Source organism: Lemur catta, chromosome 10, assembly GCF_020740605.2.
Source record: "Lemur catta isolate mLemCat1 chromosome 10, mLemCat1.pri, whole genome shotgun sequence".
Lineage (NCBI taxonomy): Eukaryota > Metazoa > Chordata > Mammalia > Primates > Lemuridae > Lemur > Lemur catta.
In genome coordinates this window covers 23,205,352-23,232,588 of record NC_059137.1, presented here as the reverse complement: position 1 = coordinate 23,232,588, position 27,237 = coordinate 23,205,352, and the positions used below count along the sequence as shown (strand labels likewise).

At 36.8% G+C, this 27,237-nt stretch overlaps 1 protein-coding gene across 1 annotated transcript in view; it reads right to left on the bottom strand.

Annotated features, from left to right (window-relative positions):
- SVEP1 (sushi, von Willebrand factor type A, EGF and pentraxin domain containing 1) overlaps positions 1 to 27,237 on the bottom strand; it is a 157,039-nt gene that overhangs the window by 109,363 nt on the left and 20,439 nt on the right. The window contains exons 2-3 of the mRNA XM_045563960.1: positions 18,968 to 19,223; positions 15,303 to 15,479 (exon numbers count right to left, since the gene is read on the bottom strand). Coding sequence (XP_045419916.1) covers positions 15,303 to 15,479; positions 18,968 to 19,223 — 433 coding nt within the window. The remainder of the gene's footprint in view (positions 1 to 15,302; positions 15,480 to 18,967; positions 19,224 to 27,237) is intronic.

Here is a 27,237-nt window from a genome sequence, read left to right as displayed (position 1 = left end):
TTTCTTTGTCTTTAGCTTTCAGAAGTTTAATTACGATGTACCTTAGCATGAATTTCTTTGGTTTTATCCTCTTTGGGTTTCATCCAGCTTCTTAAATCTGTAGGCTTATATTAATATTGCTTGCCAAAATTGGGAAAATTTCAGCCATTATTTCTTCAAGTACCTTTTCAGTCCAACCCTCTTTCTTCTCTCTTTTCTAACTATGAGGACATGAATGTTAGATCTTTTGTTATGGTCCCACATGTACCTGAGGCTCTGTTCATTTCTTTCCAGTATATTCTTTTCTATTTTGTTCAGAGTGGGTAATTTCCATTGTTCTGTCTTTTAGTTCACTGATTTTTTCCTCCCCCTCCATTCTGCTCTTGTACTCATCCAATGAATTTTTTATTTGGTAATTATATTTTTCAGTTCTAACATTTTCTTTGATTGTTCTTTATATCTTACTATTTTTTTACTTGTCTCAAGATCATCTGTAATTGCACCTTGAAACATTTTTTTCATGACTGCTTTGAAATTTCATCAGACAATTCTAACACCTCCATCATCTCTGTGTTGGCCTTCATTGATGGTGCTTTTTCATTCAATTTTAGATCTTCCTAGTTCTTGGTATGACCCATGATTTTCAACTGAAATGTAGACATTTTCATATTATGTTCTGTGACCCTGGATCATTTTTAAGCCTTCTGTTCTAGCTGGCTTGCTGACAGCATTCCAGCAGGGGCAGGTGGATGAGGAGCACTGCCTTATTCCTGCCACATGAAGACAGAAATCCAGGCTCCTCATTTCATCTGTGTTGACACTGGTGGAGAAGGGAGAATCCTCATTACTGCTGGGTGTGGATGGAAGTTCTGGCTCCTCACTAGGCCTTCACTGATATCATCCTAGCTAGAGGAGAAGGAGCACCTCATAAGTGCTCTCCAGGTGGCCTCCACTGATACTACAGGGACCTCCGTACTACTTGGAGTTGGTGAAAGTCCTGACTCTTCATTAAGCCTCCATGGATACCACTCCAGTGGGAAGGAGGAGGGACCCCTTTTACTTCTGGGTGGGTGGTGGAAGTGAGGCACAACCCCCATCCCTGTGGTCTCCATTGGCATGAAAGACCCATCTCCCTACTTGGTCTTCTCTGATACCACTCCAGCAGAAATGTTGGGGTGTCTCACTAGAGTCTTGCAAGACTGGAAGTCTAGGCTCCCCACTTGGCTTCTGCTGATATGGTTGGGGTTGGGCCATGGTTTTCTCTGTGGTCTTTGGCTAGAGTAAAGGAGTAGAGCATTGCTGTCTAAAAGTGTTCTATCTTGATAGGCTGCCCTTTCCTCATTTTTTGGGTAGGGAGAGCTCATTTTATTGGTTGTTTTCTTTTTGTCAGTGCTCATTGATATTTTGGGGATGCCACCTTCTTCAAACTAAGTCTGCATTATATTAGGAAAAAGAAAACCCATGGAACTCACCACCAGCTCAAGGTCCCCAGCTGGTCTGCTTTCTTATGTTCACATTTCAGGGTCATTTTATGTTTATTTTATACATAATGTCCAGAATTTTTAGTTGAATTTAGCAGGAGGATCAAGGAAAAGTACATCTACCCTATCTTCCTGGAAACAAATGTTTTTTGTGTGCATTATTTTCTATTGACAGATATTTCCATGTTGGTTATATCAATCCAACAGTTATATTGTTCTTTATTGCTGACTTAATTAGAGACACCTTTTGTAGAAGTATAGTGCTGTCAGTTTTTCCCATACCTTATGCCCAATGATGACTTCTATTTTTATTGAAACCAAAGTGATTTTTTAAAAAAGGTTAATGGCTACTAAATAAAGGATGAAAAATTGAAAAATAAAGGATAAAAAATTAGAAACCGTTATAGAGAAAAATATAAAAGCAAATAAGCAAAGGAAATTAATTAATTAATTTAAAGTTCTTCTTAGGTTGTCCTTATAGCCACTCTGAAAAACATTTTGGCAGTTTCTTAAACAGAACATACAACTACCATACAACCCCACAATTACACTCCTGGGCATTTAGCCCAGTGAAATTAAGACTTATGCTCACACTAAAACCTGTACACAAAGGCTTATAGTAGCTTTATTCATAACAGCCCCAAACTGGAAACAACCCAGATATCCTTCAACAGGCAATTGGTTAAACTGCGGTACATTTATACTATGAAATACTACTCGGCAATAAAAAGAAATGAATTATTGATACATGCAACAACCTGGAACAATCTTCAGAGAATTATGCTGGATGAAAAAACCTAGTCTCAAAATGTTACATTCTGCATGCTTCAATTCACACAACATTTTTGAAATGACAAAATCATAGAAACGGAGAACACATTAGTGGCTGCAATAGGTTAAGTGGGGGAGTGGTGGCTATAGGTTGGAGGGAAGTGGCTGTGGCCCTAAAAGAGCAACAAAATGGATCCTTGTGGTGGTAAAAATGTTCTGTATCTTGACTGTATCAATGTCAATATCCTGGTTGTGATATTATGCTATAATTTTGCAAGATGTTACCATTGGGGGAAACAAGGGAAGAATATAGGGGCTCTCTCTATATTTTAAAACTGCATGTGAATCTACAATTATTTCAAAAGAAAAAGTGTACTGAAATTTTTTTTAAAAAATCAGAAGGCAGAGAAGCAAAATTTTAACATGCATTCAGAAATATCCAAGATAGAGAAACTGCATTTTGGATATAGGTAAATCTTGGTCACTACAGAGGTGTGTTTGGTTGGAGATCAGGGATATTTATGCCTAACCATTGCTTTATAGGCACCTTGATACATGGAATGGAATATGATGAAAAGTATAAATGGGTATTATAATGACTGCAAAGGGCAATTCCTCCTGCATAAATTTACAAATTGTCATTCTTATATATCAATTTCAATAAAATTGTACAGCTTCTCAAGAGGGTCACACAATTCTTTTCCAAATTATTTTTAGGAAAGGTTTTCTTCTTATTGGTATAAATACGATTTTATCACATTTTTAAACCTAAATGTTTCTCCACAAAAAAAGTATTGATTTCAAAATATTTATCTTGCCACCTTACAAATCTATTCTATTAATGCTAATGATTTTCAGTGGATTCCTTTGAATTTTCAAGGTGAACGATAATATAGCATGCACATAATAAAACAACTCTCTTTTTGTTTCAAATGTTAAATAACCTTGCTTTATTAATATTTATGGTTTTGTCTTAAATATTTCACATATAATTTATATTATATGATTTATTTTCTCTTGTAACTTCTTCCGTAGTTCATGATTTATTTTCATATAACTGCTTCCATATTTGAAAAAGATTTGTAAACCTCACATTTTAATGGAAAATTTCCAACTGTTAATAATGTGCTACATATATTAATAATGATTTGCTTTATGTATTTGTTAGATGCTTAAGTAGTAAAAATCCATGATATCTTGCACTGTTACATGAATAAAACACTATCCAAACCATCAATATATGCAAATAGCTTTAAACACACACACGCCCACTACCATGGTTTTAGGAATAAATTTGGAAACAATCTCAGTAAGCAGATAACATGAAAGAGATAAATGTGTGATTAGCCACTTCCTATTGTTGAACTCTGCCTTCCAGATGGCTTACTTTGATGCTATGCCAGTGCTTCTCAGGGTTAGTAGACTTGTTCACCTTCGCTTCTCCAAAAACGGAATGGAAAATTCCCAGGAAGTTGGGAACCAAGCAGAGTTTCCATATGCTGTGTTCTAGTATCTAAACGTGTAACTCGCTTTATTTATTTTACACATTCATTCATTCACCAAAAATTTATTAATGCATACTCCAAGTCCAAGTGTCGTGTAGCAGAGGCTATTAAAAACAAAAAAGGCATAATCCTGCCCTAAAGGAATTCACAGAATAGTAAAGAAAAAACCTACCCAAAATTGTAATACTGTATGGTAAATGTGAACAGAGAGAAGATATTTAAGCACCAACAAATCTAGATCTAACTGTGTCAGGACTATAAACCTATGGAAGAAGGGATGAGAGGGAAGGTTGCATAGAATTAAGTTTGTTATGAATCCTAAAGGACTGGTAAGAACTGAACAGACAAGGCATGGGATATTCTAGGCAAAGAGAATAAAATTCACAAACGTGGAGCTATAAAAGGTCTTGTAGTATCTGAGCAGCCACAAGCAGCTTGGGGTGGCTGGAGCATAAGATGTTGCAATGGGTCATACCCAAGACATCATTCAACCCTAGTAGAATCACATGACTTACTTCTAAAACTGTTTAAAAAGAGATACAGTAGTGATTCTTGAATTTTATTTTAATGCATTAATTCAATCTGTCAATAGAGGACAGGGTTTTTCATCCTCAGTATTATTGACATTTGGAAGGTGTTGGGAGCTGTGTGGGGTATTGTAAGGTGTCTAGTGGTGTCCCTGTCTGCTACCAACTAGATAACAGTAGCTCCTTCCAGCTATGACAAACAAAATTTTCTCCAGACATTGCCAAATATCCCCTTGTGGGGCAAAATCGCTCCCTGTTGAGAACCACCACTGGTAGAACACAATAATTTACATTAATCAAACACTTACTACATGCCAAGGACCTTAGCAAGCTTTTACATACATTATCTCATTGAGTTTTTATAACAATCCTACTATTATTAACCACATTTTATAGACTAGGAAACGGAGATCCACAGGGTTCAAAATATTTTCCCAGAAAGACACAGTAAATGACAGAACCAGGATTCATGCCACTAACTGCTATCAGTAACTATATATCAGCACACAGTTGCATAAGGACTGAATTATACACATACACACACACATACACACATACACATACACACACACATACACATATGTAAGGGACTTGAGCATCCTTGAATTTTGGTATCCTCAAACCAATCCCCCATGGATATCTAGGGATGACTGTGTGTGTGTGTATTGGCATCACCAGTACTCAGCATACTATAAAGCACATCATGATTTCCTGAGTTTGAAATAATGGGCAATTTGAACAATCATAGCCTGATTTCCTCTAGCTTGGGCTATATTTTCAAATTGCTAACACTGGCTATCATTCAAACCTAGCTTATCTAACATTTAGTGAACACCAACCCCATGCAGACCCCAAGGAACCAAATACTGGGAATACTAAGCTACAACTTAGAATCAAATGTTTATTTTAAATATAACCCAGAAATAGCAGCAAAATGTTTCTGGATCATTTCTTTGGTAGATAATGACTGAGCAATGAGTGCTATGGATGGATTGCAAGTAACAGAACAGACTCTGGGGTCAGAGGGATCTCGGTCTGCAAGCTAGCTCCACCTCTTTATAGTTGAATGACATTAGGAAAATTTAAATTCTTTAAAACTGTTTTCTCTTTTGCAAATGAGGAATATAAGTAGGCAAAGGCTTTGCAAGTAGCATGTGGATGTGGCATAGATCATTTTAAGAGAATTAATTTCCAGAACTTCAACATTCAGATATACCTAAATTAATGTGTCTGAGAAAGTGTCTATGGCACCTTTTCATAATTGTCTTTCAGTTTTCAAAAGAGATGTATATTTCTCACCACTCTAAACATTACGAGGGCACAGTGCCTGAAGGTGAAAAATCTCCAATATGAATCAAAATCTTTATATCTGAAAACCCTTTTTTAATCAAGGCATCATAAGTAGGTCCTTTAAAAAGCTTTTCTTTCTTTTTTTTTTTTTTTTTTTGAGACAGAGTCTCGCTCTGTTGCCCGGGCTAGAGTGAGTGCCGTGGCGTCAGCCTAGCTCACAGCAACCTCAAACTCCTGGGCTTAAGCGATCCTACTGCCTCAGCCTCCCGAGTAGCTGGGACTACAGGCATGAGCCACCATGCCCGGCTAATTTTTTGTATATATATATTTTTAATTGGCCAGATAACTTCTTTCTATTTTTATTAGAGACGGGGGTCTCACTCTTGCTCAGGCTGGTCTCGAACTCCTGAGCTCGAGCGATCCACCCGCCTCGGCCTCCCAGAGCTAGGATTACAGGCGTGAGCCACCGCGCCCAGCCTAAAAAGCTTTTCTTAACTCTAGGCATTATATTGTCCAGCATATCTCTAGAACTCGCTCATCTTGTGTAACTAAAACTAGCAAGTAGTCTTTTAGCAAGTCCTAGTAAAGTCTTTTGGGGGAGGGGACCTCCCAGAAATCGTGAAAGTGGATGATTTTAATGACTGGATGACAACGCCTTTTGCAAGTCAAAAGGTTTCCAATTCTTCAATTTTAATAAAGTTGAAAAAGGACCTAAGGGAATTGTCAGCTAATAGATCATTTATGATACTTGTTGATGATAGATAACTGATGTTATTTTTGGCATACAACTTGGGAGAAACTCCAAGTATTGAGTGGCATAAATTTGACACAATTTTTTCAAGTCCTATCTACATGTTTATGTGAAGAAGATTTTCAGCACTAAAATCTATAAAAGTGAAAAAAAGAAATGCAATTGATGTTGTATGCCCTCTTAATCTAACAGCAAATAATAAAAATCTGTAGATACATGAACTAATTAACAATCAATCTCATTATGAGATGAATTTCCAATAGTATTTTTATGTGTAAAAAGTATCAAAATGTATAATGCACTTGACAAATTATATACAAGTAACAATCATGATAATAAATCTAGTAGCAATTTTGGTCATAGAAAATTTTAAAATTAATTTCAATTTATATTTACGATTTTTAGCAGAGAAGTACAATGCTGTGTTCAATAAAAGGCTTTAGGGCAAACACATATTGCATTAGAATTATGTGGTGGAAGTGGAATAGAAAAGAACTAAGAAAATAAGAAACTGTACAAAATTTCTGCCTTTAAAAAGGTGCTTGTTAACAGATATTAGAAAAAAATCAAATTTGCTATAGTATTTATATTTCAGTGGGTACATTTGAAAGTGACATAATAATTTTATTTTAAAATGTCAATATAGTGTTATGGAATTGCCAACTTTTAAAGTCTTGCCAAAAAATTTCAGATGGCCACTTAAAAAATCAACGAAGGATACATGGATTTTCATTATTGTTTTAGAGGTTAAATGAGCAAAAATATTTCAAGGTCATGATTTAGTAGATGTTAAATGTTTTCACGTTGTCCTTTGTCATTGTTACTGGAAAGGACTTATAATAGGACTGAAGAAAATAAGAAGGAAAAATAAGATTTTACAATGATAAGTATAATTGGTCACAATATTTATCTTAACAATTCTAGGCTACTGGATATATTTTTATGAGTATTACTAAAGAACACAGTACACTGTAGGAGTTCATGATGCTTCATAGCAATGGTCTAATTTTATCTGTTTTCCTGTTATAAAATCATGATAGCCTGGAAAATGTACCATCAAGGCTGAATACGTCCCTCATACAAACAAGCCCGGTCTAGGCAGCAGTTACCAATCCTCCTCCTTAAGTTGACGGGAACCAGTCAGTGTCAACATGCTAGCAAAGTCCCTCATAAAAAGCAAATAGGAATACATTGTACAAATTCCTTGCATCTTACAAACCCATTATTAGGTACCACTGGGGATATTTTTTTTTAAAACCAGCTAAGCTCTGCTTGGAGAACAAGATTTCCAAATGTTTTGGTTTCCATTCAAGAATTTCTAGAGCTCTTTGTCCTCTCTTTTTCCAAAGAAATGATATAATATTTAGACAGGAAAATGTGGGTATGTGCAAGGTGGGGGGTGGGGATTTGTGTGCATATATTTACATGTATAAAAAGACATTCCCACATAAATATTCCAATGTTTCTATTTCTACAGCATACCTTCTTTTAAGAAAAATAGTACACTTTGGCTTAAGTTATCTAGCCCTCAGCCTTGGACCCTCTCCAGCTATAATTTTCAATCTGCTAATTATTCCAAGCTCAGTGAAATGGAGTCAATCTCTCCAACAGAGCAGTGTCCTCAAGACGTCTATTGTCTCTATGCTCTGTGTCTTTAAAATCCCCTCAGGAAAAATTCAGAACAGCTGCAACTGCTTGGATTTACAACAAGAGTTCACTGGCTACTCTCCCTGATTTGATGATCTACTCATTTTAAGATGATTAATCTAAGAAATCAACCATATACTGTATTTGATTTATTGTTGGCAAAGGTTAACAAAATGTTAATATTTTTATTTCAAATAAATTGAATGCATTTTTAAAAATTTCTTACTATGTGCCTTTGTGCGAGGGATCTTGTGTTGCCCACAGCAGACAAAGAAACCTTGTGATTACCTAAGATTTCAATAACAAGTTCTTGTCCACTTAAGATTCTGGTATTAAAGTCGACCTCTTACCTGCATCCTTTCTCTTGAGTATTTACTGTGGGCTCTGAAGGCAGGTAGCAGGGATAAAAAATGAATTAAAGTACACTACCTATTGGAACCACTAGTCTGATGGAGGAGGAACAAAGACAATACTTAGGTGTGGAGGGGAAGGGGACTGGAGGAGCATGAAGGAAGATCTGAGGGATGAAATAGCATGGTATTGAAGGAAACTAGAAGTAGTTCCAGTTGTAGCATGAAGGGTAAAGGAAAAGTCATACAAAGCCTTTATGCCATACTAAGGAGCTTGAAGTTTATTCTATGAATGGTCATAATGTGAAAACATTAAGCAGGAGCATGGCTTGACCAGGTTTGTATTTTACATAACTCACTGTGTTCTTTTCCTTCCTAGAATTAGGTTGAACCACATGAAGCTGCTATTGTGTAAGTTGAAAATGATTAAATGTTGATGATCTCATAAGGGTCAAACTAATACTTAACAGAATTTAACATTGTATTTTTAATGGTGAGTGAAGTTGTTAAATGTCTATCTCTATGGCTAGACTGTAGATTCTGGAGCCACAAAATTTGAATTCACATCCCAGCTCTACTAGCCGTGTGACCCTGGACAAATTGTGTATCCTCTCAGACTTTTAGTTTCCTTATCCATAAATTGGAAAGATACTCCAGAGAGTTCTTCCGAAGATTATGTGAGTTAATATGATCAATGCTTGGAAAAGTGTCTGGCATACAGTAAGCACTATTTAATATTAGCTATTATTATTATAATAATTGCTTACTGCTGTCATCATCATAATCAAAATCATCACATTCTCATTGTCCAAATGCCTATGTTAAAGGTGAAGGACGAAGAAAGTAATATTAGTAGCAGAGCAAGAAATGGAAGTAACACCTTCTTTTCATTAGACCCCACAGTTCAGTGGTATTGTTCCCTTAGCTGAAGTTCAATAACTAATGCTAGAAGAATATTTTCTCAACCTTTTGCACCCAATCATGTAGTGTTAAAATACCTGAATTATACAACATATTTTCAGTAAATGAAATTGAGTTATGTAGGGTCTTTTAAAACAAAAGGTCTTTTATAAAGTGTTGATTAAGCACAAGAAAAGTATTGATAAGTGAGTGTTCCTGGCCTTTCTCCATTTCTGATTCCCAAAGAGCAATGCAGAATTAAGAGGAAAAAGCAAGAAGGAGAAGAGGTGTGAGCGAGGGCTTGGGAGGAGTGTGCTCATGCATGAGAGCAGGGGACAATTTGAAAAGTGCTGAAGAGTTGTGATTTCTAACGGAAAGGACAGATGAGAAAAGGGAGACTTTAAGAATTACTGTGATCTATATATCCCTATTTTGGAGTTAGAGAAAATGAAGCAAAGCATTTGTATTATTTCAAAATTTTTATTTTGGTTGCAGAACTGCATTTCTTTGACTGCAATGCTGCTCTTAGGACCACTTGTGTGACGGCTTTATAAGTATTAAAATTGTGTTAAAAATTCTCTTTTCCTAACAATATTCTTAGTGTTCATTTAACTTATGTGAAATACGGTTTCTCTTTTCAGTGCCATTATACAAGCGAATAAGACACACATGAACGATCTTAGATTATGTATTTACGGCCCTCACTTCTGTAAAATCTATTAGCACACACTCTCCAAGACCACAAGCTAAAAGGCACATGATTCTTTTCAAGCCAACTCAGAAGTTTTGAGTCAAGGGAAACTAAAAAAACTAGTGCAAGCATATAATGTATTATAAAATTGATCTCCCTGACAAAGTATTACTTGTCAGTGATTTCTAACGCATATCTTCAGACTTGCATTCAAGTTAAGATTTTCACCATATGGAACAGATCTGCAATTATTAAAATCTTTTTGTGCATCAGGATCTTGCCCACAAAGTAGCTGCTTACTGTGACACTGGTGTTCATTTTAAGGGAAGCCACTGCTTTGGCCAGGCTTTCGGGAGGTCATTGATGACTCAGGTGACCCAGGCTGCCAACATCCCAGAATTATGAGGAAAAAGGAGAAGAAGATCCTAGTAACATCATGGTGGTCAGCTTTCTTTGGTCTCAATGGTACCCCTGGAGATAGCCTAGTATAAAGAAAGAACTCTGGACTGAAAATTAGGAGACCTCAATTCGACTTCAGCTATGCAATGAACTTATAATATGATCATGGGATGGGATTTTCCTCATCTCCCAAATAAAAAGTGAGAAAAACCCTTATGGCCAGCTCCAATAATCTACTTTTCTATGAAATTAATTAACAAATACAATTTGCCTCAGCACAGGGCTTTACCCCAGCCAAGGCAGACAACCCCCACTTTCTTCAACATGCAATGGTGCATTGTCCCACTGCCTTCTTCCGTTCAATAGTCTTGCTTTTCATTGGATACTTATCAGATTAAAAACATATTTCACTTTTAGTAGGTGCAAGGTCTCCTGATGGTATTTACCTGCGTGCATAGATCTTCCTTATCCTTCCTTCGGCAGTTTCTCAGGATGAGGCCACTAGTCTAGCCTAGAGCAGTGAAATTTATAAAATACGTGGTTGTCACTTATCTTCAAGTACTTCATACTTGAAGTAATTATTGTAATGCTCATTCATTAGCTTTCTCATATTAATACTATCTCACAATGTTTAATAGCAAAAGCCACCACTGATTGAGAATTGATGTGCCAAATACTATCCTAAGTATATTCTCACAATTAATCCAACCATTTGTGTACACACACACTTATCCATATACATATCTATATACATAGATATCTATATATCACATTTATATACATCTATTAATATGTACATAGACATATAGATTATGTATATATGTATGTATGTATATAAAATTATACCATTATTAAGCCCATTTGACAGAAATAACAGAATCAGAAGAGATTAATTTACCCAAAGCCACATAGTTAGAAATTGGTGGAGGTTGAATTTGAGCCAGATCTTTCTGTGTTTTTAAACATTTTGAGCACAGCTCAGTGGCTGGTCTTTGAAAAGCAATGTATACAAGAAGTTATTTTAAAAATGGAGAAAATCTTGGAAATAACATAGGACTTAAGAAAAGTGACCTGGGTCCCTTCCCGGGTTCTGCTGATAGCTGGAAATGTCATCTCAAATGAAATGTTCATCATTCCTGAGGCCTCAATTTCCTCTTGCAGAATGATGGGCTTAGAGTAGATAATCTCTAAGGTTCCTTCTGACTCTAAAAAGGAATGATTTGCTTCTGAAAGGCATTGTTTCTACAACAAGGATAAATACTCAGAATTCCAACTATTCAGAAAGAAATGTAACATCCTCTCCTTGAGTAATAGAATAGCTATGGTCTAGTCATCTCCCAGATTTTAGCTCTCTTATTTTAACCTTCCCTGGCATCCATTCTTCATACCATGGGCATTTTGATTTAAGAGAACATATCACAGTCTGCAATTACAAATTGATTTGTGTGGTTAGATTGTAAATTCCAAGAAGGTGGTGACCACGTCTGTCTGCTCACCACTGAATCCCTACCTCATGCCTAGTGTTGGACTCGGCCTGGAGAAGGTGCTCAGTCACATCTGTTGACCAACTGGATTTTAAGAGGGGCTCACTGCCCCCAGATTTTCAGTCCTGGCTAGAGTTACAATTTCTTTCTGCCTTTCTGAAAGAAGATTCTGGTAATGAGTCTTTCATGCCCTAGGAAGGATATACTTTATTTTCTTAGCTCCTAATGTGCCAGAGAAGCCACAAAGACACAGTGCATACTTTGAAGATCCAATACCACTTTTTCTCATCTTCTAGAAAAAAATATTGAAGATGACCATATGAACATATATATCGATGCATCTATATCTAATTTAAATCTTGTCTGTAAGAAAGGATTACTGAGTATCTGTAAGCAGAGGCTTACTCATTTAAGAGACAGGATGGATAAACTCATCCTTATGTGCTTGGTGTTCTTGGCTAGAATCAGCAGCAGAAGTGCTCCAATCCCCTCTACTGATGTGCTAATGACAGGCCCACCCAACTGCATACATTTTATGGATTGCTATGCCTTTCAACCTGGAATGTGCTACTGGTAGCAGCCAAAGCTACTTGGGTAATTGGGGAAAGTGGGTTTGTGAACTGGCCCCTCTCTCTTCCTGCAGCTTATCCTCTGGGATGCTAAAGTCTAGGGCCGTGGAGCAGCGGGAGCCACAGCACACAGTGGCTGAGGTTGTAGGCAGCCACACGGCAGTGGCTTCTTGGCAGGGAGCAGTTCAGTCTAGGACCACACGGAAAGCAGACATGCTGACTACAGCTTCCAGCAAAGAAAATGAGATTTTCTGCCTGGGTTTGGTGGGCTGGGACAGGGGAGGAGAGGGGGGGTTGGGGAGAGTGCCAAGCTGGGCTGTTGATGAGAGTGTGGGAAGATTCAAAGGAAGGAAAAAACAAGAGGAGGCACTTTGCCAACTCAGACGCAGTTGGGCTTATCTCCCCCCACCCCTTTTCTGCTTAAGTGAGAAATCCGGCTGGGTGGGGGGGGCAGCCCCGAGAAAGGAGTGATTCTGCTAGGGGAGCATGGATGGTTGGACCCAGGAAGGATGTGTCTGCCAGCTGGGATCAGGGCCAGGGGAGACAGGAGAAACTAAGGGAAGGGACATGAGGGTCAAGAAGAATAAAAGAGAGTGAAAGAATGACACAAGAGGAAATGTCCCACAAGGAGAAGAGAAGAAAGGAGTAAAGAAAGGAGAAAGCAAGTCGGATAGATAGGGAAGAGCCATGTTTCTGTGTCACAGAGCAGGCTTACCTACCAAATGCCAAGATAAAATAATGTTCACATGAAACAAGCAACGAACAAACACATGGTACAGAATAGAGTAAATCTACTGCTCCTAAGTTTCTCCTGGTGGGTGTTAATTTCCATGGGAATACAGTTTTCCAAAACAGAAAATCACTGAAGAGCTGTAAGCTATTAAAAAAAAGTATTGCTTTTTAGGTAAAAGCAGAACAAACAAAATACTATCCAACACAGAAAAACCACACACTACTTTTAAATATTAGATTTCCCTAAAATATAATATAAAGTGCAAGAATCCTAAGTTTCTTTACTTGCCTCTCTAATAAAATATAAAAATATAAAGACCTTCTTGTAAGAGATTGTGAGAAGGAAAAATTACAAATGTTGATAAAATAAATTCCATTTATTTTTATTGTTTTTAATTGACACATAATAGTTGTAAATATGTATGGGGTACATATTTTGAAATATGTATATAATGTATAATGATCAAATTAGGATAATTAGCATATCCATCACCTCAAACATTTGCCATTTCTTTCTGTTGGGAACATTCAAAGGCTTCTCTTCTAGTTATTTAAAAATATTTAATAAATTATTGTTAACTATAGTCACTCTGCAGTGCTATTGAACTTATTCCTCCATCTAGAGATAATTTTGTAACTTTTAACCAACTTTTCCCTATCCCATGCCCCCTATCCTACCCAGCCTCTAGTAACCAGTATTCTAGTCTCTATGTTTATGAGATTAATGCTTTTTAGTTTCCACACATGAGTGAGACCATACAGTATTTGTTTATCTGTGCCTAGCTTATTTCACTTAACATGATAACCTCTAGTTCCATCCATGTTGCTGCAAATGACATGAATTCATTCATTCTCATGGCTGAATGGTATTCTATTGTGTGTATATACCACATTCTCTTTATCCATTCCTCTGTTGAGGACACTGAGGTTTTTTTTTTTTTTTTTTTTTTTGAGACAAAGTCTCACCCTGTTGCCCTGGCTAGAGTGCCGTGGCATTAGCCTAGCTCACAGCAACCTCAAACTCCTGGGCTCAAGCAATCCTCCTCCCTCAGCCTCCCGAGTAGCTGGGATTATAGGCATGCGCCATGATGCCTGGCTAATTTTTGCTATATATATATATATATATATATATATATATATATTTTAGTTGTCCATATAATTTCTTTCTATTTTTAGTAGAGATGGGGTCTCGCTCTTGCTCAGGCTGGTCTCAAACTCCTGAGCTCAAACGATCCACCTGCCTCGGCCTCCCAGAGTGCTAGGATTACAGGCGTGAGCCACCACGCCCGGCCGACACTGAGGTTGGTTCCACATCTTGACTATTATGAATAGTGCTACAATAAACTTGAGGGTGTAAATAACTCTTCACTGTACTGATTTCCTTTCCTTTGGATATATACCCAGTAGTAGGATTGCTGGATCATGTGGTAGTTCTAGTTTTAGTTTTTTAAGGAATCTCCATACCGTTTTCCACAATGGCTATACTAATTTACATTCCCACCCACAGTGCATAAGAGTTCCCCTTTCTCCGCATCCTTGCCATCATTTGTTAGTGTTTTGTTCTTTTGATAATAGCCACTCTAATTCCATTCTGAAGTGATGGCACTTTTAGAACTTTTTGATGCACTTTTTTGGAGGCTGATGAAGAGCTAAAAACCCGTCAAGTGAATCTTACATTTTTGGTGACAATCTCACAAGTTACATGTGGCTTGGGGACCAAAATTCCACTGGCTTCAATCTCATAGAGAGACTGAGCCATATTTTGGCTCAAGTGCCTAGAGGACAGATTTGGCTATTTTATTAGACTAATTACACATAAAAGAACCCAAATCTTCCCCATCCCACTTCTGAATCTAGGCTTCAGGAGGGCTTGCAAACTTCCACTCTTCCCCTTGGGACCCTGACACAGCCACCTGAGCAAGCCTTACAGAGCATGGGGGGCCACATAAAGGAAAGCCTCAATGTCCTAGACAAAGCCATTTTAGATCAGATTATAGTCCGCTACTCCCAAACATGTACAAGAACCCAGCTGAGATCAGCCAGCAGCCTACCCAACTCCTAGCTAACCGCAAACACACAAGTAAGCATGGCTGAGACCAAAAGAGCTGCCCCATGCACCCATGAGTAATAACGCAAACACTCACTGTTTTAAGCCATTGAGTTTTGGGATCGTTTGTTACACAGCAACAGACAACTGATATAGTTACACACAAACTGGAGGCTCACCTGTGCATTCGTATTGCAGACCTTTTCCGTAATACCCCTTTTCACAGATGCACTCAAACTGGCCCGTGTGCGTCCCACATTTGCAGCTTGCCATTCGGTCACAGCAGTCTTTGCCGTCTTCACACAAATACGAGCAGTGGGACATATCCTCTTGAATAAAACTCCCAGAAGGTAGATCTACCAATAATATGTGACAGAGGGCAATAAAAACGTGAGTGACAGTTGCATGTTACAAGCTCTAGTCATTAAAATTTAAGTGCAAGCTGGAGAAAATATTGTTTCATATCCGCCTAATTCCCAACTGCTTCCTACTCCCACCCAAACTCGAATGTGTGTTATTTGCACTACCACACTGTGGGAATTTGTTTCAGCCAGTTAAGTTATTTCAGTCTGGGACCTCATCATCAATTCTCAAGGCCATACAGGGTCAGGCAGAAATTAAGCACTTTGGTGAGGAATCTCCAGATGCAGCAGGAAGTAAGGCAGTCAGTTCCACAGGTCATTCCCCTGGCTTCCAAACCAGCAGTGTGCAACTGCCTCTGTATGAGGTCAGGCAGCAGCAATCAGATTTCCAAAATCCTTGTTCAAATGAGAAATTAAGCCATAATCCTGACCGCTGCAAACAGGTGTTGATTGTGAGCTACTGACTTTAGGATAAATACTATCACTTCCATAATTATTTGACTAATGACTTAAAGAACAGAAGCACTTAAGTTAAATAATAAAACCAGGATCTCATGTATCTCTCAATTTAAAATAAATTAACACATGTTACATAAATAGAACCAGTCTTATTATAATACTTGAGCCATGCTCTGAAGTGAGGCATGCTGGGAATTCAACAACTCAGGCACAGCAGTTCAGAAAGTGAACTTAACAGGGCAGAGTAAGGTTGAATATGACTGACCCAGAATGGGTGGCCTAAAGTGGTCGAATAATAAGTCCATTTATTGTGTTGAAGAACTTCAAACGTCTTAGCCTAAATTCTAGTGCTAGGTCCATGGGGCTGGGCCCAAATGTAGTGATGGACTCATAGTAGGAACTCAAGTGGGTGAGTTTCAGCAAGACACATGGGCTGCAATTGAATACCTGGGAAGGAGATGGGTGATGGCTTCAATTATGGGATATCTTTCCCTATCCATCTAGGTAGGGGGAAAGAAAAGGGAAGACTCTGACCCCAAAGAGAAAGAGACCAACACAACCAAGCACCTGTTAAAGCTCCTTCCAACATACTATGGTGCAGGTAAAAGACCTGCAACATAGGCCCCTAGGACTTAGCTCCAAGACACTGAGCCACAGGTTTATTTGGCAGTAGAGCAAGTTAAGGAGCAAGAAAAACCTAGTTGTCAAGACTGGTACACTACATTCAGGTCTGGGAGAGAGGTAAGTGAAGAAGTTACACATAGGGAATGCTATTTTTCTGTTATCTATGTCTACTGAGAATGGCCAGAAACATGAACAGTCTTGAGACCAAAAGTGGATCCATCCAAATTGAAAGCCCATTCTACTAAGTGAAGTATCACAAAAATGAAAAACAAGCACCACATGTACTCACCATCAAATTGGTATTAACTGATCAACACTTATGTGCAACCGTCTAGGGGATGGATACACTTGAACTTCTGATTCAAGTGGGGCAAAGGCAATATATGTAACCTAAACATTTTGTACTCGTGTAATATGCTGAAATAAAAAATGTATAAAAGAAAAAAAGAAAAAAAAGAAAGCTTCAGAGACTACAGAGGCAGGAAAAATGAGGCTCCTTTCCTTTGATCTGATCATGTTTTCCCAGTAAAAACAGGGTTTCTTCTTACCAAACCTGGAAACTCAGCCAAAGTATTACACATTCTAGATATTAGTTTAGTGTAATGAATGTGGTGCCTTCTAAAACCTATTGCATTATAGTAACCCAAACCTTTTTCCCTGAAGGCTCTACCCCACCTAGTTTTTGGGTCAACTCAAATCAGGGCAGAGAGCCCCAGTCCTGCAAGACCAAGGGATGGTAAGACTAGAAATTTATCCTCTACAATGTATCTGATAACACTCATAATTTCATAATCCCATCTAGTGACATCCACCATCCCCAAATGCAACCACCCTGTTTTCCCCCTTAACACATCACTCTCCCTGGAGAGAAAGAGGAAACAAAGGTAGTCACAGTTACTGAACTTCTACTATGTGCTAGATACTATATTTGGTGAAGTTTAAATTTTTATTTAATCCACCTGAAAAAAATATGTGATACATGTCATAATGCTCTCCATTTTGAAAGAAGAAAAACTGAAGCTCATAGTTGTTAAATAAGTTGCCTATGGTAATTAATAATAAAAATATTAATAAATAGTAATTATTAATTAGTAAACAATTATAGAGCATTTAGTATAATAAGCCATCAGTAACTTTCTAATCACTTTATATATATTAACCCATTTAATCTTTGTAACAATCCTAAGAAGTCGGTATTATTCTCATTCCCTGTTCTATTAACAAAAAATACCTAAGAAGCACAGACGACAGACACTTTGTCAAAAACCACTCAGCTGGTAGGTAACAAAACTGGGATTCAAATCCAGGCATTCTGGATTTTTAAGGCTTAGCTCTTAAAAACCAGACTTCATTAAGTTGTAGGCCCAGAACTTGAATCCAAATTGCTTCACTCCCCAAGCCCATTTTCTTGCCACTTCTAAGCCCTGCCCTAAGTCCCTGCTCATTTCTCTAAAATCCTAGTCTCCAATAACTTTTGCCACACCATCCCTCAGGGAGTTAAATCCTTTTTTTTTTTTTTTTTGTATCCACAGCTACAGCCCAATATCCTGCTCTAAACTTTTTTCTTAACTTTATAGTAGGGCTAACCCATTTATTATAATATCACCAGTTGCTTCAACCCTCATATTGCCATTATTTTCCCCTAAAAAGGAATCTTTCACATGGATTTCTGCAAGGATCAAGCCTAATTTGCCACATCACTTTGATCTGATGCTAGATTTCCTGTAATCTCCTCTCAGTCTGTGGTTTTCTTCTCAGTTCACCGAGACACATGCCCATATTCTGATAGCAAGTTTATCTAATTTAAATTATGCAACTAAACATCCTTATAAATGATGTACAAAAAACTCTAATGAATGAATTTGCTGATTTTTTTTCCCCTTTTAGGGTTAATGCTCTTAAGCTTTTACATAAGCATATTTATCTTCAAATTGTCAGGTCAAGATGTATATGTTAAGTATTTATTGTTCATATATCTTAATGTATATTTCTGGAAGCATTCTGGTGAGATTCACTGGGCATATCTCTGAACGTTTATCTCCTCTGTCCAGAAAACTGTAAAGAGATCTAAGTCAAGGCTTCCTACTCCGTGTGTGGCCTCAAAACACACCTAAATTCATTCCATTGATTCTAATGATTCTAGGTGGGAGCATATGGCTATTTTACTGAAAATATATAACAGCTGTTAATAATCAAAATAAAACAAATACTCTGTTGCAAGGTCAGAATGTCATCTCTACAAAGTTTAGCACATTTCATGATACCCAAAGGACACATGGGCACCATCCTCAGCGAAGACCTTGTGAGGGTTTGATATTACTCTCCAGTAGTTTCAGGCAGTGAGAGGGAAGGAAATCCCATTTAAAGGTACCTTTGTTGTACCATTAGGTTTCCATTACCTTCATGCAATGCCCGGCGAGCTAAAGCCTCAAATTCTTCAAAACTATGGAGCAGGTAACAGTGCTCCTCCTTTGGGGTGGAAGCCATATCATTCAGTTCTCGAATGTTTCCTTGCCATATGCCAAAAGTGAAGATCTCCACTCCAAAATCTCGTAGTGATGCTGCAATTGGTCTAGGGTCTCCCCCATTGGAATATCCATCAGTAATGAGAAATATAACTTTTGTTGAATTTTCTCTAGAATGACGAAGAATTTGCTGTAATAAAATAGGGAAAGTTAGTATGAGTTTGCACTGTGTTGCCCTACTAAGTGCTTCCTTTCTTATGTAAGATAGTACTTACGAAGATTGTTAGCATTTCACAGGAGTGAGGAATAGAGTAAAACAGAAATAGGCACAGACTAGAGCCTACAATGATCTTCTCACAGAACCACAATAAACCTCAAAAGCATTTAAAGTGTATTATTATCATTATCATCATTATCTTCTTCATCATTGTCATTGCTGCGGAGCTTGCTAATAAAGAGCAACAAATTTTTATGGAATAAATTTTTTTATTAATATGATCACTTATTTTTATTGATTCTTAGGCTCTCAAAATATGAACCATATCTGAATCCTATGTATCTACTTCCAAGCATATCTATCTAAATATCTATTTCCATCTATCCAAGCCACTACATGATCATACATTAAAATCCTAACAAGAAGAAAATTTAACAGAATATGTCTTTTCCAGAGGCAGTAATGGCTGACTTGCTTCTTATATTTGTTTTTCCACTGCTCTTCCAAAAATGTAGAATTGATTCAATACTTCATCTTTTTTGGACCACCCAGTATATTAGCACAAAATCTGATTTTTGGTGGTATCCTATCTTCATGAGAAAATATTGATTCACTACATCTGACACTTGGGTTTTATTATTTTAGGACAAGTAAATTCTGTTTTACAGTGATATATGCTGTTCCTTCTCTACAGATAGAAGAAAAAAATGAAACCTTTAAAAAAGGCATTCTATTTATCATGATGCTTTGTAACTATAAAGGCACAGGAACTCCAGTGATGATTCTGGCACTATAATTCAATTTTCTGTTATTGCTTTTCATTAGAAGAGGGTAGAAATGGTAGAGAAGTGCCAGGGCATGTTTTCTGGTGAGTTCTTAGAAGGAATTCATGTTTATTAGGCAGTAATTCAAGAAACACTATGTTTTCCAGAATGGAGGCAGGAAGAGAGACAATTGTATCCTATGTTTTGTTAAAGCTAAAAGGAGATATTATGATTTAAAAAATGTTTGGCTCAATTCACTTTAGGGGGCAGACTCACTATAAGATCCAGATTCTCTCAGACTATAAGATTCATGTCTGCAGAAAGCAATCTCCATTAGTATAGAATAATGGATAGCGAATACAACTCAATAATTCTTACCTAAATTTTGTTAGTGTTTCTGAGCTACAGTTAAAACTGTTAAATGTAAGCAAAATTAAACTAAAAATGACTCCAGAAAATGTCTGGAAAGCCAGACGTTTGAGAAGAGCTATTCAAGTACTTCATCCTACTCCTTCTGAAAAACCAAATGAGATCAAGGAAAATAGCCCAGAGGGGACCATACCAAAGACAGGCATAAGAGGGCAGTTTGTACGATGGAGAAGCATGTGAGATGTTACCAGAGACATTCTCCAAATACACACACCAAGGAGCCCCATCAACAGCCTCGAAAATTCTTGGCTCTTGTAGTTTAAAAAGTTGGCCTCTTGAGATTTGGAATGAATGTTTGATAACTGTGAAAGTTTTCCACACTCCAGACAAGGAAAGAACCTCTGCAGAGAGGAAGAGGAAAAGAGTTGGAGGAGAACAAGGGATGATAGATGTTGCTGTGAGGCTCTGAACTCTCTACTGATCTCTCTATGCCCCACCCCCCAACTCAATTACAGAAGAAGAGATGATTGATAATCATCCCTTTAGGTACAGAGATCCATGGGTCCTCTTCCCATTTGGATATATGGGATGGTGGCAAGTCTCACAGAAGTGTCCTTGGTGACAAGGACATGAGACAATAGAGTATAACTATGTGGGTGTCAAAGGAGAGAGGAGCTGATGGATCTTCTATATTCCTAGACAGGTGCAGGAGAGACTCCCGAAGGAGTCTTGCAATAATAAGGCTGTGGCAGTGGATGACACCATGGACCTTGTGAGCCAAAAGCCAGATACAGATATGTCTCTTTCTGGAAAAATTCATAAGAAGAGATCCTGGAAGCCCCAGGAGATAGCTGCATCAAAGGAGACAAAACTAACGAATAGACATGCCAATGACCAACAATGACCACCATGAGCATTGATGAGAATATTGTCATCTCAGAGGATGGAAGTACAGGAGCCGAGAGATGTCAGAGCTGAGAGGGGAACATCCCCTCCTTTGCCAGAGCTTAGACTCAACTACAGGGAGGAAGAGAAGAGGAATAAACTCCTGAATATGACTTTGTTTTCAAAAGTGAAGTGCTTGAGAAAATTCTGATTTTGAATTTGCTTGGAAACACTCAGATGAAGATTTCTGTCATCAGGTAACTGGGGCCTCAAAATGTAAATTATATTTAGTATTAGGAAAGTAATTATTTTTTAAAAAAATATTAATCAAATATTTTATCTTTTACATATACAGTTTCTTTTCCTGATGGAATCTTGTGATATCTTAGAAAGAAAGTAGAGAAAAATTTTTGGAAGCCTGCCGTCCCCACCTGTTTAGAAGAAGAGGCAAAAGCTGGAGATGAATGCCAGGGCTGGGATGGAAGGAGTTCACTTTATCTAATCCCTTTGCAACACAGCTCAAAGACATCCAGAGGTGACAGGCCCAGCATTTCAAGGGGAAGGACACCTTCAAACAGAAGCCTGGTCTTCTCCCCAAATGTAACTTCCTTGAAGGCAGGTATTTTTGTCTATTTTTTCAATTCCTCAATACCCAGAGACAAGAGCAGTGTATGGCAGACAGTACATTCAATAAATATTTGTCAATAAAGAGCAGTCTATATTGCAGCAATTCTTCTAGTTACTCAGACACAAACTTTGCAGCCATCCTTATCTCCTATGTCTTCCTATATCTCATTTTAGAAAGTTTTCCCACCCCAAGGCTATTAAAATATTCTCATAGACTTTTCTCTGATACTTTTATTTTTTTTAAATTCTTAAATCCAGATAGACATTTTCTTTTGTCTTTGGTGTGAGGTAGAGACTACCTTTATTTTTATTCACTCAATAAGCAATTTTCCCCAAATCATATACTGATTGATCTATTCTTTCCTTATTATAGTTTCTCCTTTCTGTTTTATTGATCTACTTGGTTATTCTTGGCCAACACCACACTGTTTCAGCTACTATAGTGTTATAGCATTTTTCCATATCTGGTAATCCTTTCTTCTCTTTTAAAATGTTGTGGTTAACCTTGAAAATTGTGTTTTCCAATAGAGCTTGAGAGTTGGCTTATAAGATTTTTCATTAAAATTTCTCTATCTAACCATTTGATCCAATAACCTCACTTCTAGGAATCTGTCCCAAAGATATACTAGCATACACACAAAAACAGACAGAATCAAGGACCAGCCCCAGTAGAAATGAGCATCTCTAAAGCCCTGACTAGAGTCTCCAAAGACCATTACCTTCTACAAGGAAACAGGAATTCTTGGGAAATGGTTGATTTCAGGTCTAGGATAGGAAATACACAATGTGAGCTGTGTCTTTGTTATGACACAGAACAAAGAAGCTCTTAAAGATTCCTAAGCCAAAGAGAATCAGGAGCCAGCCTGAGGAGGCTTCTTCTGGCCAAATAAAGGGCAATTTTAGTATTAATAAAAATAATAATTGGAATGGATTTAAATGTATGAAGTACAATATATATGCACTTTCATGTGTATGTGTATATATATATATATGTATGTATTTACATTTTCAGTTATTACACATTCCAGGGGCAAAGTCCTATCAATATAAACAATAATTGGAATGGACTGAAATACACACACACACACACACACACACACACACACACACTTTTTTTCATTCAGCACCACCTCTGGAGAAAAGTACAATTATCTTTCAGGATGACATGAAGTGAGACATTATTTAATTTGCCTTTAAAATTACATTTTTTCACATTCAAAGGGTAACTCTTGGTTCTAGTATTCTAAGATGTAGCAAGTTGTGTTTGTATCTTTCTTGCTTTTTACTAATAAACTCTCTCTGTTTCTGAGTTGTTCTACTCTGAAGTCATAATCTAACCTCTACAAACACTCCCCGATGCTTGTGCCCTCCCTTTTTATTTTTACATTTCAAAATATTAAGGGGGTATAAATGTTTTGTAACATAGATAGCTTTTATAATGCTTTAGTCAGGACTGTAAGTGTGCCCTTTTTGATTACTGTCTCTTCTACAAGGTCATGGCAGTTAACTATAAGCAAGACACTAATAAAGTAAGAATTTTGATGGAAAGGAGAAGAGTGAAAAAAAAACGGAATTTGTCTTTTTCAGTATGGTATTCTTGATAGTGCCTGCCACAGAGTATGTACTCATAAATATTTATTCAGTGAATGAATAAATGAATGAATGAGTGGAGTGGATAAACTCTAGGATAGTCTGGAGCAGAGAGGTGCTTGAATGAGTCTCAAGTACTAGAAATGCGTATGTGTGCTCACATGTGTGCATGTTTTGTATAGTTTTATTCAAAAAAAAGGAAAAAAGTTTTCTTTTGTGCTCTTATTGCTCTTATGAAACAAACAAATGCTATCTTGTAATATTAATCTTAGCTCATGTTGATAACAACCCTTAACATCCAGGTTAGAATTCAGCACAGATTTCTCCCTGTACTGTTCCTTATACACAAAACTCTTCAAGCTGTAATTCTATTTTTCTTCTCTTATTGCAGAGAACTGGTGAGTATTTACAGGAACCATTATATCTTTTGGCAAGATAATATATTAAGCTCAAACTAGCAAGAAGAATAGCAGGACTAGTAGTCCAAGCAAAGAATTACACAAGATCTGGGTTTGGAATGCACTTTAAAGATAGAGGAGGGGTGGAGATTTACTGAAAATAATTTATCCCCCCACTCCAAGCTTTGCGCTTCATTGTACTTCAATAAAAACATAATTCAATAAAAACATTTTTCATAACCCAGATTTAAGAAGTAAATAGATCTGTGGCAATGTTTGTGGAATGTGGTAGAAGCCTGGCACTTGATTCTCTTCTCGGTGTTCCTGAAATAGTTTACATCATGGGCTACCCTTTGAGAGGCATTTAAGAAATGGAATTTTTTGGTCCAGAATGTTGAATGAGGCAAACCCTTTGCTGCCAAAGAAAAACTCAACATGGACTTTGTATGGCAAAAGGTTATCACCATCTGTATTATATCAAGCCTCTGATTAGCTTGTATAAATATCTGGCAGGGAAGTAAGCTTCCCTCGTCCAGCAATAGTCATTAGAATGATAAAAATGCAGGGTTGTGTAACATTGTTCTAACACCCGAGATCCATCACCATTACACAAGACTGCACCCCCCAACCCCCACCCCAAGTGAGGCCACAAGAGAACTGTTTTGAAAAATGGTCTTGAAAAAAAAAGAGAGAGGTTACAACAAAGCCGGTATGGGGATGATATTTGTTCTTGGCCTCCATTAATCAAACTACATGCAGAGACAATACCAAGTGCAACACAATCTTAGCTACGATTACCCACTGGGACCAGCCTTGACTGAGGATACTAACTAGAGAAGCTAGTAAGTCATTTTTAAAGAATTTCATACCATGAACTAAAACCTACTGTGATTATATCAGTGTCACCATTTTCTCCTCCAAGGAGCAGGAAATTAATAAATTATATTAGTGTTTCAACTTGTTTTGCACATGTATTTTTTTCTGTGTTAGGAAACATTCAGTACAAGCAAGGTGCCATAAGCTCCTTTTAATACTTTCCTCACCTTTCAAATTCTAAAATTTCACCATGCTTTTTCTGTTGTTTAGTTAATATTTTTAATTGGAATACTCAGGTATTTCAGTTCAAAGTATCTTTGTTTTATATTTTTGAATATTATTTATGGGAAAAAATGTTATTCTGCTGGTTCATCATTTTCTGGACTTCAGATATGTTAGTCTTTTTTCATTTTTATCTCATTCTCCTTCTTTTGAATTTGGTGAGACTGTCTCAAGTTTCTTCTATATCACTCTTTTGGTTTTATGCAGTGTTGTTTTCTTACCTTCTACTTCTAATTAAGAATTAACCCTGGCATTGCATTTATTCTTGTTATTATGATATTTGTTTCTATGACGCAGTTCTCTAGGCTTCCTTTCAGCTTCTAAGCCAGTTTTGTTTTAATTTCAATCTTTTATTTATTCCCTCATTTCTCATCTCCATTTCAGTGTTTTATTTATGTATGTTAAGTGCATGTAACAAATGCTTTCTAGGATTTAGTTTTGGGTTTTTTATAGTGAACTCTCATACTTCATATATTACATTCCATCTTTATTTTATTTAGCAGAAAATTTTCAAAGAAGCCAGATCTAATTGTGGGTTTTTATTCTGCCTTTTCCTCATCCATGAATGAAGGAGTCTATCCAGTCACAGTGCTTGCAATAGATAATAAACAAGTGGGTAAAATGAGTGCTAGAAATCATGACTGTAAAACTTGCTATTACTATTATTATTGTTAAAACAAACTGATAACCTATTCAAGTGTTCTGTGGAGAAGGATAAAAATAAGCCGAACTCTGTGTCTGTTGGAAAACTGAGGGCCTCGATTAGCAGTGTCCAATAGAACTTTCTGTGATGATTGACATGTCATCTATTCTGTTCAATACAGTAGCCAGTTGTCACATGTAGCTATTGAGCAACAACTGAGGAATTGCATTAATGATTTTATTTCATTTTAATTAATTTAAACTTTTTTTTCCTTTTTAGGTTAATCTTTTTTAATTTTTTTATTTTAATTTTGTTAAATTTCAGAATATTATGGGAGTACAAACGATTTGGTTACATAAATTGCTTTTGTACTGTGCCCATCCCCCAGATAGTGCACATTGTATGATTTACATGTGATTTTACCCATCCCCCCTCTCCCCTCACACCTGCGTGATTTCCCAAGAATGGATACATGTGGCTAGTGGCTACAATATTGCACAGTGCAGGTCAAAATAGATATACTCTTATCCCAGGATGAAAAGCACAAAAAGTCTAGAGTAGGCCTATGAAAATATTCTTTAAATTCAAGAAATGGAAAATCAACTTGAGGATTTAGAAGAGTACATAATTTAATAGTAAAATAAAAAGAAAGGTGGCTCCATGGCACAGTGGATAGTGCATTGGACTTCTAGAGGCTAGAAGCATTCAAAAAGAAAATAAGCATAATAAAATGGTGCTTACATCACTAGGATTTACAAAGTCAAAACCTCTATAGAAACAAGAACTGAAAGCTATAGAAAGAGAAAAGGCTAAGATAAAAACAGAAATGTGTAGGAGGAGAAAGATTTGATGAGAAAATAATTCAGGAAAACTCAAAATAATGAAAGATAGATCTACATTGTTCATAGGAAAATGAAATGTCAGAAATTCAAATTGATAAAAGTTTAGCACAGATTTTGGAGTAGAAAGCTGCTGACTAATCTCACTTACAAACATAGTCACAAAATTCCAAATAAACATTACCAAACTAAATTCAAATAATATTCAAATTTTCCTTTATATGATAAGGCTTATTCCTCAAATGCAAAAATAGATTAAATTTAGTAACACTTTTGCTCTATTGAAACACAATCATTGTCCCAAATAAATGAAAATAATAATCCAAGATGCTAAAAAGGCATTCAGTAAAATTAATTTTTGTTTTTATTAATGAATAAAAATAGAATAAAAATATACCTCATTAATATGATGGGTTATCTATCTCAAAAAAACCCAGCAGATATCTCAACTAGATAAGAAATACACCAGTGATTCTAAGTATTTTCACTATTATTTAAAATCCTTTTGAAATTTCTGGCTAAGGTAACAAGACACAAAACCATAGAAAACTTTGCACTTCTTAAGGCATCTGCTTCTTCTCAAGCAAGAAACCAACTGGAAAAGATATGTATCACATTTATCAAATATAGTATTAATGTCCTTAAAATACAAAAAATTTTACAGATCCCTAAGAGGAAAAAAAGAGAAAAAATAATAGAAACATAGGTGAGTGTTCTGACCAAAGAAAACAAAGACTATAAAAAAAAGAAATTTTATTTGCCAGAAAATATGAA